At 42.2% G+C, this 14176-nt stretch overlaps 1 protein-coding gene across 1 annotated transcript in view; it reads left to right on the plus strand.

The window, feature by feature from the left end:
* LOC124119085 (protein phosphatase 1 regulatory subunit 21-like) overlaps positions 1-14176 on the plus strand; it is a 28601-nt gene that overhangs the window by 9462 nt on the left and 4963 nt on the right. The window contains exons 5-18 of the mRNA XM_046481494.2: positions 305-469; positions 772-830; positions 2100-2194; positions 2838-3040; positions 3777-3878; positions 6007-6095; positions 7829-7965; positions 8824-8919; positions 9615-9742; positions 10813-10980; positions 11404-11496; positions 11961-12062; positions 12681-12821; positions 13804-14049. Coding sequence (XP_046337450.2) covers positions 305-469; positions 772-830; positions 2100-2194; positions 2838-3040; positions 3777-3878; positions 6007-6095; positions 7829-7965; positions 8824-8919; positions 9615-9742; positions 10813-10980; positions 11404-11496; positions 11961-12062; positions 12681-12821; positions 13804-14049 — 1824 coding nt within the window. The remainder of the gene's footprint in view (positions 1-304; positions 470-771; positions 831-2099; positions 2195-2837; positions 3041-3776; positions 3879-6006; positions 6096-7828; positions 7966-8823; positions 8920-9614; positions 9743-10812; positions 10981-11403; positions 11497-11960; positions 12063-12680; positions 12822-13803; positions 14050-14176) is intronic.

Here is a 14176-nt window from a genome sequence, read left to right on the forward strand (position 1 = left end):
TGGGCAATTAAATTCTGGAAAAATATATCTGTCATATATAAACATTTCAGGCTGTCAGCATAAACCACGAAATCTATCTTTCAACTCTGTTTTTTGCACCAAAATGATGTTCTAATAAGAGCCCCCTATTTCTAATTTTGAGAGCATCCTGGGCGCTTATTACGTCGAATACGGTAATTATCATTCCTAGCCTGAACTGATCTGGCAGCGTTCCCGTGATTTTTTTTGATTTTTTTCAAGGATTGTGTTTCCATGTACACAGGTCATTTCTGTGTTTTGCACGGCATGTCTTCTACTTCCACAGCTGCATGAGGCCAACCATCAGTATCAGGGCAAGATCCAGGAGCTGGAGCACCGCCTGAACACACTGGAGCGGGAGAACAGTCAGCATGAGGAGGTCCTCAACGCAACCAGGCTGAAGAGCAAGACCCAGGTGGACAAACTCCAGGAGGAGAAGGCAATGCTGGAGGTGGGTGGGGGAGTAGGGAGCTGGATAGGGGAGTAGGGAGCTGGGTGGGGGAGTAGGGAGCTGTGTGGGGAAGTAGGGAGCGGGTGAGAGAGTAGGGAGGCGAGTGGGATACCTAGATGTGGATGGGGTAGCTGGGTGGGGGTGGTGGAGTGGGTGGGACAGTAAGATGTAGGTGGGGATGCTTGGAGTATGTACATAACATTTGTAATCTGAATCCTGAAGTAGATATTGATGAAGGAATGTTTGAGATTACACTCCATGTCACAGATCAACTGTGACATTATCCTATTTGATCCCTTCAGGTGAAGCTTCAGACTCTGGAGACAGAAATCAAGGAGTTCCGAGGACGTGCGGAGGGAGCGTAAGTAGGGCTGCAGACTGTATTTCAAGCCAAACATGCATGATAAACTACATAGGCTTCACAACCAGTCAGACACATGCCCAACCAGCTCAATAGTCTGTAAACATGGTTAATGCCAACCAAGTACACTCTAAACCAGACACATGCCCAACCAGCTCATAGGTCTGTTACTGCCAATCGAGTACACTCTAAACCAGACACATGTCCAACCAGCTCATTGGTCTATTACTGCCAACCGAGTACACTCTAAACCAGACACATGTCCAACCAGCTCAATAGTCTGTTAATGCCAACCAAGTACACTCTAAACCAGACACATGTCCAACCAGCTCAATGGTCTGTTACTGCCACCCGAGTGCACTCTAAACCAGACTCATGTCCAACAAGCTCAATAGTATGTTAATGCCAACCGAGTACACTCTAAACCAGACACATGCCCAACCAGCTCAATAGTATGTTAATGCAAACCGAGTACACTCTAAACCAGACACATATCCAACCAGCTCATTGGTCTGTTGAAACCAACCATGTACACTCTAAACCAGACACATGCCCAACCAGCTCAATAGTCTGTTACTGCCAACTGAGTACACTCTATACCAGACAGATATCCAACCAGCTCAATGGTCTGTTGAAACCAACCATGTGCACTCTAAACCAGACACATGCCCAACCAATTCAATAGTCTGTTAATGCCAACTGAGTACACTCTATACCAGACACATATCCAACCAGCTCAATAGTCTGTTGAAACCAACCAAGTACGCTCTAAACCAGACACATATCCAACCAGCTTATTGGTCTGTTACTGCCAACCGAGTGCACTCTAAACCAGACACATGTCCAACCAGCTCAATAGTCTGTTACTGACAACCAAGTACACTCTAAACCAGACACATATCCAACCAGCTCAATACTCTGTTGAAACCAACCGAGTACACTCTAAACCAGACACATGTCCAACCAGCTCAATAGTGGGACAGTTTTTACAAGGAAAAGTTTACCATGACTTGTGTTGCATGTCCGGCAAAACATTACTGGTGAAAATGTCCCTAAACCCTAACCCTAACCTTAACCCTTACCCTGATATATATAATCATCTGGACCTTAAATATGCAAGTTGATCTTTTCGAATCACTGAAAATTTGTTCTACCTGCATGCACACAAGTTCACTGAAAAGCTACGAGTACACTGGCAATGTTTGTTCTGGGTGAACTAATTCCATGTGGAACTGATTATCGTTGACACCTGCTGTACATGTGTTACAGGGAAGACAAGCTGGGAGCACTTCAGCAGCATCTCCAAGGCAAGCTGGATGTTGCCACCAGGATCATCACAGACAAACTGCCCTTCATTGACACCAGTATGTTCAATACACTCGCTCGTATTCAAGTGAAATACCAGGGACTGAAAATATGAATTATCTGTCACAGTCTGCAAAATACTATTGCCTGTCATGGTAACTGATAATGTGTTGGAACAGCTAGTCCATAACATGTTTTATTGTTCCGTTTTATTTGACTTATGTCCAAATTTCAACATATACTCATTAATTCTTTATCTGGATATAAGGGGCGGTGGGGTAGCCTAGTGGTTAAAGCATTCGCTCGTCATGCCGAAGTTGGGGGGGGGTCGATTCGTAACATGGGTACAATCTGTGAAGCCAATATCTTGTGTCCCCCACCATGATATTGCTGGAATATTGCTAAAAGGCAGTGTAAAACCATACTCACTCACTCTTTCATTTGGAGGGGCGGTCGGGTAGCCCAGTTGTTAAAGCGTTCACTTGTCATGCCGAAGACCCAGGTTCGATTCCTGACATGGGTACAATGTGTGAAACCCATTTCTGGTGTCCCCCACCGTGATATTTCTGGAATATTTCTTCAAACCCTACTCACTCACTCATTCATTTGGATGTAGTTGTTGAAAGGCTCTGTTCATGATAGTTCTGTAAATTGAAACCTACATTAAGACAGTGGTTTGAATGGACACCTGTGTGTTCACAGAAAACCGAGATCTAAACAGCCTCAATCTCCCAACACATGATCGAAAACATCAGCTACGAGCCCGGGAGCTGGTTGGCCAGGCTTCCAACCTCGTCGCTGAACTTGTGCAGGGCTTGTCCAACTTCTATACATACAGTGAACAGAGGTCCAAGATATACCCTGCTGATGGCGTGTCCGAACCCCTCAGTCAAATAAACTCTCAGGTATGTGGCATGTGTCTAGCATTCACCCAGTAAGGGTTCCTGGGCAGAATGGTTCCCAAATAACCTGAGTGGCTTAAATGACAATTGCATGCTTAGAATTTAGAACCTAGCTGATTATCTGCCATCAAATCTTGACAGTGTTGGTCATCACTGGTACTTCCCTGTTAGAAATCTTCAGCAACCTATGCTTGTGCAAAGAGGCAACTAACAGGAACTGGTGGTCAGGCTTGTTGAGTTGGATGATGTATGTCATCATATCCTTTTTGTGTAGATCGGTGCTCATGATATCAATCATTATTGTCTGGGCCAGACTCGATTATGTACAGACCGCTCTCATATACCTTGAATAGTGCTGAATGCGGCGTTTAACAACACACAAGCATCGCTCATACTGTCAGTCACTTGTTTGACTAACCCAGATTCTGTTATTTACAGCTTTATATTATTTGTGTAACATGAATATTGCTGGCTGTGGCATAAAACAGCATTCACTCATTCACATACATGAATTGTTGATTGGATTTTTATGAACGGAGAAATAAAATATTTACCAAGATTATATATGAACAAAATCTGCAAATTAATGCATATTATTTCAAGGTATTGACATTTGTAGGGCATGTTTGGAGGAGGGGGGGGGGGGGGAGTATCTTGAAACTACATTCTTTGAAACATGTAGGAGCTAAAATTAATGAAATAATGTGTGTTTTAAAGATTGTTTTGGTTCTGTTTTCAGTATTGTAAATACCTCCACGAAAACCTTGCCTACCTACGACCAGTGGAACAGTCTTTACAACATTTCTTTGAGACACTCAAAGAGGATGCCCTGACAACACTAGTAGGTGTTAAGTGTTACTGTGGAGTGTGAATGAAATAAGAAGATGAATTGATTTGTTACTACTACTTGTTTGTTTTTTAGTTTTTCTTTTTGTGAGAAAAAGGGATTGGACACTTGGAATGAATGTTATGCAACAACGTACCATGTTTTCTCCACATGGTTCAACTTTCATATCTGTCATTGACTAGTCATGTTCATTTAGCCATGAGCCGAGACTGGTCATGTTGTGTCTTCAGTTAGCCATGGACTGAGACTAGCCATGTTGTGTCTTCAGTTAGCCATGAGCTGATACTAGCCATGTTGTGTCTTCAGTTAGCAATGAGCTGAGACTGGTCATGTTGTGTCTTTAGTTAGCCATGAGCTGAGACTGGTCATGTTGTGCCTTCAGTTAGCCATGAGCTGAGACTGGTCATGTTGTGTCTTCAGTTAGCCATGAGCTGAGACTAGCCATGTTGTGGCTTCAGTTAGCCATGAGCTGAGACTGGTCATGTTGTGCCTTCAGTTAGCCATGAGCTGAGACTAGCCATGTTGTGTCTTCAGTCAGCCATGAGCTGAGACTAGCCATGTTGTGTCTTTATTTATCCATGAGCTGAGACTAGCCATGTTGTGTCTTCATTTAGCCATGAGCTGAGACTAGTCATGTTGTGTTTTCAGTCAGCCATGAGCTGAGACTGGTCATGTTGTGTCTTCAGTTAGCCATGAGCTGAGACTAGTCATGTTGTGTTTTCAGTCAGCCATGAGCTGAGACTGGTCATGTTGTGTCTTCAGTTAGCCATGGACTGAGACTAGCCATGTTGTGTCTTCAGTTAGCCATGAGCTGATACTAGCCATGTTGTGTCTTCAGTTAGCAATGAGCTGAGACTGGTCATGTTGTGTCTTTAGTTAGCCATGAGCTGAGACTGGTCATGTTGTGCCTTCAGTTAGCCATGAGCTGAGACTGGTCATGTTGTGTCTTCAGTTAGCCATGAGCTGAGACTAGCCATGTTGTGGCTTCAGTTAGCCATGAGCTGAGACTGGTCATGTTGTGCCTTCAGTTAGCCATGAGCTGAGACTAGCCATGTTGTGTCTTCAGTCAGCCATGAGCTGAGACTAGCCATGTTGTGTCTTTATTTATCCATGAGCTGAGACTAGCCATGTTGTGTCTTCATTTAGCCATGAGCTGAGACTAGTCATGTTGTGTTTTCAGTCAGCCATGAGCTGAGACTGGTCATGTTGTGTCTTCAGTTAGCCATGAGCTGAGACTAGTCATGTTGTGTTTTCAGTCAGCCATGAGCTGAGACTGGTCATGTTGTGTCTTCAGTTAGCCATGGACTGAGACTAGCCATGTTGTGTCTTCAGTTAGCCATGAGCTGATACTAGCCATGTTGTGTCTTCAGTTAGCAATGAGCTGAGACTGGTCATGTTGTGTCTTTAGTTAGCCATGAGCTGAGACTGGTCATGTTGTGCCTTCAGTTAGCCATGAGCTGAGACTGGTCATGTTGTGTCTTCAGTTAGCCATGAGCTGAGACTAGCCATGTTGTGGCTTCAGTTAGCCATGAGCTGAGACTGGTCATGTTGTGCCTTCAGTTAGCCATGAGCTGAGACTAGCCATGTTGTGTCTTCAGTCAGCCATGAGCTGAGACTAGCCATGTTGTGTCTTTATTTATCCATGAGCTGAGACTAGCCATGTTGTGTCTTCATTTAGCCATGAGCTGAGACTAGTCATGTTGTGTTTTCAGTCAGCCATGAGCTGAGACTGGTCATGTTGTGTCTTCAGTTAGCCATGAGCTGAGACTAGTCATGTTGTGTCTTCAGTTAGCCATGAGCTGAGACTAGTCATGTTGTGTTTTCAGTCAGCCATGAGCTGAGACTAGTCATGTTGTGTCTTCAGTTAGCCATGAGCTGAGACTAGTCATGTTGTGTTTTCAGTCAGCCATGAGCTGAGACTAGTCATGTTGTGTCTTCAGTTAGCCATGAGCTGAGACTAGTCATGTTGTGTTTTCAGTCAGCCATGAGCTGAGACTTGTCATGTTGTATCTTCAGTTATCCATGAGCTGAGACTAGCCATGTTGTATCTTCAGTTAGCAATGAGCTGACAAGCCATGTTGTGTTTCGAGAGATGAGCCTGACATGCTGTATCTATTTGCAGGAAACAGCCACAGACCTACAGGGATTTTCGAAAAGCTTTGTCACAATGGTGGCCTATATGAATAAACTGTTGCCTTATCAGTTATCAAGGTAGGTACTGCAGCCACATATATATGTCAGTGTGTTTTCAAAACTGGGAAACAGTATCTCCAACTATTACTGCCAATCATGAATTGTCTGAAACAGGCCATATTTTCAGCTATTCATTAATGTACTGTCACGATTAGTAGCTATGAATTCATGCATAAATGTATGACTTCTGAGCAGCAGCAGGGTTGCCTAGTGAGTGTAGCTTTGTCTTGTCATGTCAAAACCCCAGGTTTGAATCACATGGGGAAAACCAAGTCTTGGAGCCCTGTGCCAGATATGGTTGGGACATTGTTAAAAGAAGCATAAAACCCAACTCACCGACTGACTTTTTATGTCTGTATTTTGGATTCGGGGAAAGAGCTAGTCACAAACAACCCAGATTGTCTAAAGGTTAGATTTGGTTAGACTTTGTGACCTTGTTGATCATGTGTTATCGTTAACCAATGTCGATCTCCGTATGGCACCTGAAAATTGGGATCGGTAAACAAGACAGCACTTATTTTAATACCTCTCCCTATATAGGAATCGAGTAACAGAAGATAGTCAAGGTGTAAACATAATATTTTCACAAAAAATACCTTGCTGGTCAGTTTCTCATAATGTCAACCTCTAGTTTGTCTGGTCTAAACTTGATTATATACAGGCTGACTTGTTATAGAAAATTGCTGCCTAATAAACTCACAGACACATTTATGAGTGTATGTCTGTAGTTTAGTGATAAGTAAACAGGCTTAACTGGCTTATATAAATGTCGCTCCCTGTTACATTAGTGCATTTGTGTTGACATCAAAACTTAAAGGCTAATTATGTTGTGGTTGACTTCCCTTGTTAAATTCTTGTTACCATACAATACTGTTTTCAGATAAATACCCTTTATGTAGGGCTAAAAAAAAATAATAGTCTTGGTTCTCAGGCACTGCCCGCATCATCATAAAGTCTGTCGCATGTTTTGTTTATATTTCCACATTTTAATCCCATATAGCACACAGTTACTTCCCTTTGCTGCACATCTTGTGTTATGGTCATGGCGGCCATAGGAGTTTGTATGCTTGTGTATGTTGTTGTTCCCAGGTTGATGGTACACAACTGTCAATTTGATTATACAGTAAACTACGGTTATAATGAACATGCTTATAACGAACTGACAGATATAACCAACTAACTTTTTAGTCCCGACTGTTTGCTGTAGTTATGCTGTATATATGCTTATAACAAATTACGGTCAAAACGAACTAAAATTAGTAGTCCCTTTGAGTTCGTTATAACCATAGTTTACTGTATACTAGTTTGAACAAGCAAAAAAACCAAAAAAAACTGCCTGTCTGAGAACCAATTCTTTTATTTTTTTAAGCCTTGTAGTACATAGTGCTTCTAATGTTACGATAACTAGGGCAAGTGGAGAGAAAGTGAAGTGGAGTCTCCAAATAAAAAATGTACAGCCATGCTGCAATATTTTAATCATATCTATGACTATTGAGATCAGTGCATCCAATTCTTAAACAAGCATGGACAATTTGACAGTATCGAGTACCATAATTTTAGACAAAGTATATTCAATTTTTAGAAGTATCCAGTGCCTTTTTAAAACCAGTGTACGTGCCAGAATGCTTAACATCATCTGGTAACAGATTCAAGAGGCGGATAGTAGCAGGAAGAAAAGTCTTACTGCAAAGCAAAGTCTCACAAAATATTTCTGTAACTCCATACCAGTAACTGTATGTCTGTGTCCACAGTATAGAAGAGGAGTGTGCTGTGTCTTCCTGTACGTCAACACTTGCTGCCAAAAACATGGAGCTGTACAAGTCTTTAAAGAGGCTAAACGCCACCTTCAACAAGATAGAGTCCTACACCACCATCCTTGCTACCCAGAGTAATAACCTGTCTTGTTCTCTCACAAATAATCAATTAATCCAGATTTCTGCAAGTTTAGATTCCATAATATGTGATTTCTTTTCAATAAAACCTTATAATGCCTAATGGGATGTAGCCCTCAGGGGAATGAGTTGACAAATGTTGATATTGTATATACTGTAAATCTGGAAAGTTTTGCCATGAAATTACTACGGGTGGCTAACAAAAGCCTTAACTGCGTCTGGAATGTTCTGTGACACTCCTTACGTCATTTATTGTTGGTTTGCAAAATTAACTGCATCATTAAACTGTTACAAGTGTGTGTCACTCGCAGTTTTTGCATTACTTTTCTGCTCACAAAACTTTCCAATATTGTTGTGTGACCTCATGGACTGATTGTAGTGCCCTAATGTTGTTAGAAATGTCAAACATCTGATTTGCCTAGCCCAGAGTCTATTATATGCAAGTTGTGTATGTAATTTCTATTAAGCATAAAAAAATGAAGCCTTTCCCCAAATAATCAGTAAGGTTTATAAACTGTAATGCAGAAACATCTGACATTGCCTGATCACAGGGATATTATGCAATATCAATCACTACTCCATTGCAACCCATGAAGATCTGGGTTAGAACCGGTCTTCAGCAACCCATATTGATGTTCATGATGCCAATCACTGGATTGTCTGATCTAGACTTGATTATTTACAGACCGCCATCATTGGAATATTGCTGAGTACAGCGTTAAACAACAAACAAATATTATATACAGGCTGGAATAAATCAACAGTGTCTTAAACTAAATTTCATTCATTAACTCTAGCAATGGTCATGGTCAGTGTATTTTGTATTTATGTCAAATTATTCTATGGTGTTGCAGGTGACAAGGGCCAGACCCCCCACCCTCAATCAAACTATGGGTCTCTCTTCACGCGGCTGTGTAAAGCTCTCAATGACATGCATGAAGCAGTGAAGGGTAAGTTCTTCAGATTTCTGTCTGCTGTCCTGGGTAGGACCTATCTCCCATGGGGATTCCAGGTTAGAACTTGTCCCCACCAACCTGTGCTTATCATAAGAGGGGACCCGTGAAGATTCCGGGGTAGAATAGGTCTTCAGCAACCCATGCTTGCCGTAAAAGGCGACTATGCTTGTCGTAAAAGGCGACTAACGGGATCAGGTGGTCAGGCTCGCTGACTTGGTTGATGCATGTCATCGATCCCAATTGCGTGGATCGATGCTCATGATATCAATCACTGGATAGTCTGGTCCAGACTCGATTATTTACAGACCGCCGTCATATAGCTGGAATGTTGCTGAGTGCGGCGTTAAACAAAAAAAACAACCAAATATCAGAAGAGGGGCTGATTTGATTGGATGGTAATGCTTGGTGACTTGGTGAATTGTGTATCTTTGTACCATGATGGTGAGAAAAGGTGCTCACACATCAATCATTGGTCTTTTTCTGGACGAGTCTTGATTGTTTGTAGACCGCCTCCTTATAGCTGGGGTATGACTGAGGGTGGCGTTAAACAACAAACAATACAAATGAAACGTATCATGAAGTCCGTGTAGGATTTTTTATATCAGAATGTTTCAGTGTTAAATTCAGGTTTTGTCTGTATTATCATGATCATTTTTTATGGTGGTGTGATGTTTTTCCGACATTCACAGAGGTGTCGAAGCATTACAACTCCAAGGTGTCCCTGGAGCACCAGCTTCCAACAGCCACACAGAAGCTGAAGACAACCGATGAATGTGTCGTTGCATCTCTTGTGTCCCTTGTCACCAACACTGGGAAGGTGAGTAACCATGGTAATGTTAGCTGATCATGTTTATAATCATTGCTGATCATAAGAACAGGTAGTCAGGTTCTGTACAGATTTTGTGGATTGTTCACATGTTTCCTGTCACTATGTTTTGTGCCTACTTGATTATAGTACAGGCTAAATGATATTCTGGAATATTGCTGACTGTGACATACATACTACCCGAATGTCTGTCAGATACCATTTATCTTACAATTAATTGTAATGTAAATGGTATCTGACAGGCACAAGTGTAGTAATCTGTTTCTTACACATACTAAAATCGCACTATTTTGGCATAAAATCCATGCATATTTTGTCCATTGTCTTGATCACAGTGGCCATTAATACAGAACACTATGGTCATATATGACGTCATCCAGCCTACTGCTTCTATCTACTATCTATATCTAGTGTGACATTCCACAAAATAATTTCCGCCATATCTGTGGATTATCAAGATGATGATAATAGTGCAAACTAGATAAGCTCAAAGAACATTTATTAACACTCTAAAGCCATAAAGTTTAGACACAGGCATAGGGGAATTCGACCAAACCACACCATTTGCAGAAGCCCGAGGTCTTCGATTAACTGAAAAGACCAAGGGCTTCTGCAAATGATAATGCCCTGAAAACTAACGTTACCGTTATTATAGCTAAAATGGATGGAATTTGTTATCAATTAAAAAGAAACAACAATATCGGTTTTGAAACATTTACTGCAATCAACATGAATTTCACTGACCCACTTTTACAAATATGGAAACGTCATAGAACAAACCAGATGACGTCAGTATTGAACGTGATGTCACTTATCTCTATCCTATGACGTCACCTAACAACGGGCTTGATAATGGCCCGTCGTCAAGCAATATGAAGACATTATCAAGTTACAGTGGCCCGCTCATTTTTGATAACATGCAGTCGGTTTAATGATAATTCTATCCATTTTAGCTATAATATGTAATATCCACTCACTTACTCCTGAACATGTTGAACATCGCAATGCTCTTATAATTCCTCTGTGCTTTGAACGTCCTAATGTTTATCCTCTGTTTGCAGATAGCAACATTCATGTCGGGCAACCTTTCCTTCTTCACTGAGACTGCTGGGTATCGCACCCGCGGCAGTAGTATCGGGACAGACAATGAGCAGGACGGCCCTCGCTCACATCCAGCTGTTGTCCATTTCCGGCAGCGAGCTGCAAACTACATCTCCTGTATATCCAGGGTGAGATTTCACATCATTTGTATAGTGGAACCCCACTGATCCAGGCGGTAGTATTCCCCGGGAAATTGTTCGGTTTGGATATACTATAAGCACTATCATTATCATCATCGTCACATTATTATTATTATTATTATTATTATTATTATTATTATTATTATTATTGAGCACTGTATCATCATCACATTATTATAATTATTATTGAGCATTTAATTTTTAGTTGTAGTAATAGTAGTAGTAGTGAGTGAGTGAGTTAAAATTTAACGTCACATCGGCATTATCTCAGCCATATAGCGACAGTAGTAGTAGTAGTAGTAGTAGTAGTAGTAGTAGTAGTAGTAGTAGTAGTAGTATTGAGCACTGTGTCATCAGTATCATCATCATTACATTATTTTTATTATTGAGCACTGTATGTTCTCTGTACAGACCTGCCCAGACACTGTGCCTCACCGGGTAGCCGTACAGAACAGGAAGACACTGCTCAGCTCGAAGGAGAGTAAGGAAGGATTAGCCAAGCAGGTTAGTGTTTTGTAGCATCACAGGATGGGCCCACCGGTGCCCAAGTGCAGAATTGTGTCCCTTGGCTGCCAGGATCCGCTGGTTTTAGTTCCAGAACTATGAAAATGATTCTTGCTTGTCGTATGTCAGCTGTGTTCCATCTGTTGTCTGTGTTGCAGGTGTCTGTGTTCCATCTGTTGTCTGTGTAACAGGTGTCTGTGTTCCATCTGTTGCCTGTGTAACAGGTGTCTGTGTTGCAGGTGTCGGTGTTCCATCTGTGACCTGTGTTGCAGGTGTCTGTGTTCCATTTATTGTCTGTGTTACAGGTGTCTGTGTTACAGGTGTCTGTGTTCCATTTATTGTCTGTGTAACAGGCGTCTGTGTTGCAGGTGTCTGTGTTCCATATGTTGTCTGTGTAACAGGTGTCTGTGTTGCAGGTGTCTGTGTTCCATCTGTTGTCTGTGTAACAGGTGTCTGTGTTGCAGGTGTCGGTGTTCCAGCAGAGGTGTGGCAAGCTGGAGCAGGAGAAGGAACACTGGATGCTGGAGCTGCAGCTGCTGAAGATCAAGTACGAGAACGAGGTGCAGGTAGGTGCCGGGTCAAATTTTTGGTATAGGTTACCGGCATTGCTTGTATCCAAGTATCCAAGTGACATTAAGTGTTGCTTATTCTCACACTTGTTTGCCCACATGGCCTAGTTGTCTAAGGTGCTGCAGTTTGTTGTGCAGAGCTGCATCCCTTGGGCACGCCAGAAACCTATGATTGTGGGTTCTAATCCCGGTTCACTCCGATTATGTTACTAGGTTTGTCAGCACCATACCCGTGCTCGTGGGTTTTACAAAAGTGGTAAACGTCTGAGACCTGCAGCACTTGCTTTCCAGTCACATTAAGCTGACACACCGTGATATAACTGGAATTCTGTTGAATGCGGTGTTAAACCCAACTCACTCACTTAATTATTTTCAGACCACCATGAAATAGTAGGATCATTTCACCATAAAACAACATTAGTTGAATTAAAGACAACATGGCCTAAAACCTGGAACAGTTTCATTCGTGTCTTTAGGACAGCAATTCCATTTCTCATCCTTTTACAGTCCAGCAGATTGTTGTTAAAGGATTTGTAACCTTGTAGGAAATAGTTTTTAGCAGATTACCGAAAGAATTTCAGTGTCTGTTGTGATGAAACATGTTAATATTCACAGAAATCCAGGAACCTGGAGAAGGACCTCGCCTCTTTAAACAACAGTGACAAGGTTGGATCAATAGAGGACAACCTGGACACACAGACTGCAACTCCACGCAGTGCCAGTCTCAGCTCCAGTCCCGGAGTTCAAACAAACATGGTGAGAGAGGCAGCACTAAACAAGCTGTGTGGAGACTTAACCACCTGGTTCACAGGAGTAGTGGGAGTCTTGTAGGGAAAGTGTCACATTTGACAAGGGCTCACGTGTTTTGACATTCACTTTTGGCATTATCATGAAAATCACATGGGACATTCAGTGATTCTGACTGGTTCATTTTCAAGGACATTGTCTGACTGTCAACTGAAAGTCGCGAAGACTTTGTTGAAATATGGTAATGATATAGAGGAATGTCCTATCAAAAGATTATCAAAATGTCCTAATGCTTTTGACTCCAGCAAAATCACTGGCAATTAGATCACAAACAATTATATCATTAACAGCAGACATGGTAGTGCCTAAGGAGTTCACAACACTGCATATTTACAATCAAAAGATCATGGTAACTTGTGTATCAGCCCTTGTAGCCTATACAACCTTAGCCAGTTGACCTGACTTGTCTCATTTGAATATGATGTATTTGCCATTAATATCCTGCTGTTAGTGGGGGCACGGGCAGTCGTCTAAGGTGCCGTGATTCGAATCCTGGTTCGCCCCGATTATGTTTCTAGGTTTGTCAGCACCATACCCATACTCGTTGGTTTCATTGAAGTGGTAAACGTCCGAGACCTGCATCACTTCAGGCTTTCCTCCCACATTAAGCTGACACGCAGTGATACGACTGGAATACTGTTAAAAGTAACGTTAAGACCCAACTCACTCACTTCTGCTGTTGATGACACAGAGATGAAAGAGGGAGAAATTATGTTCCAGGGAAAGTAAAGTCTTTTTCAGTTGGTCATTTCCATCAAGTTTGTTTTTATGTTTCAGAGGCAGGGTAATTGCATCTATTTCAGAAGCATTTATGGCTAGGGGTCGGAACTTTCATAAATATGATGATGCACATATTACAGTGTTTCCTACAGTTGTCACTAACCCTAAATATCCAGCCCTTATTTAGACGTGTCTTTTCTCCTTCTTCCAGCTGGGTAAGCTTGAGAGGGATGCAGCCATGAACAATGATGTAGACAGTCGTGAGCAGCTGATAAAGGACCACTTCGGGAAGCGGATCAATGAGCTGACGCTGCAACTACAGCAGACGGACAGCAAGTGTGTCAACTTCCACTCCGAGGTGCGCGCACTGCACACGCAGCTGGTGCTGTCGGACAAAGCGAAGGCTTCATCGGTAGAGGAACTTACAGTGGCCAACCAGACTCTGGCACAGCTCAAGGTGAGGAGTGAGTAAGTGTGTGGAGTTGAAGGCCGCTTTTAGCAATATTCCAGCTGTTATCACGGCGGGGGACACCAGAAATGGACTTAACATATTGTACCCATGTGGGGAATCAAACCTGGCCTTT

This window comes from Haliotis rufescens, unplaced genomic scaffold (assembly GCF_023055435.1).
Source record: "Haliotis rufescens isolate VD_foot unplaced genomic scaffold, xgHalRufe1.0.p SCAF_3, whole genome shotgun sequence".
In the NCBI taxonomy this organism is placed as follows: domain Eukaryota; kingdom Metazoa; phylum Mollusca; class Gastropoda; order Lepetellida; family Haliotidae; genus Haliotis; species Haliotis rufescens.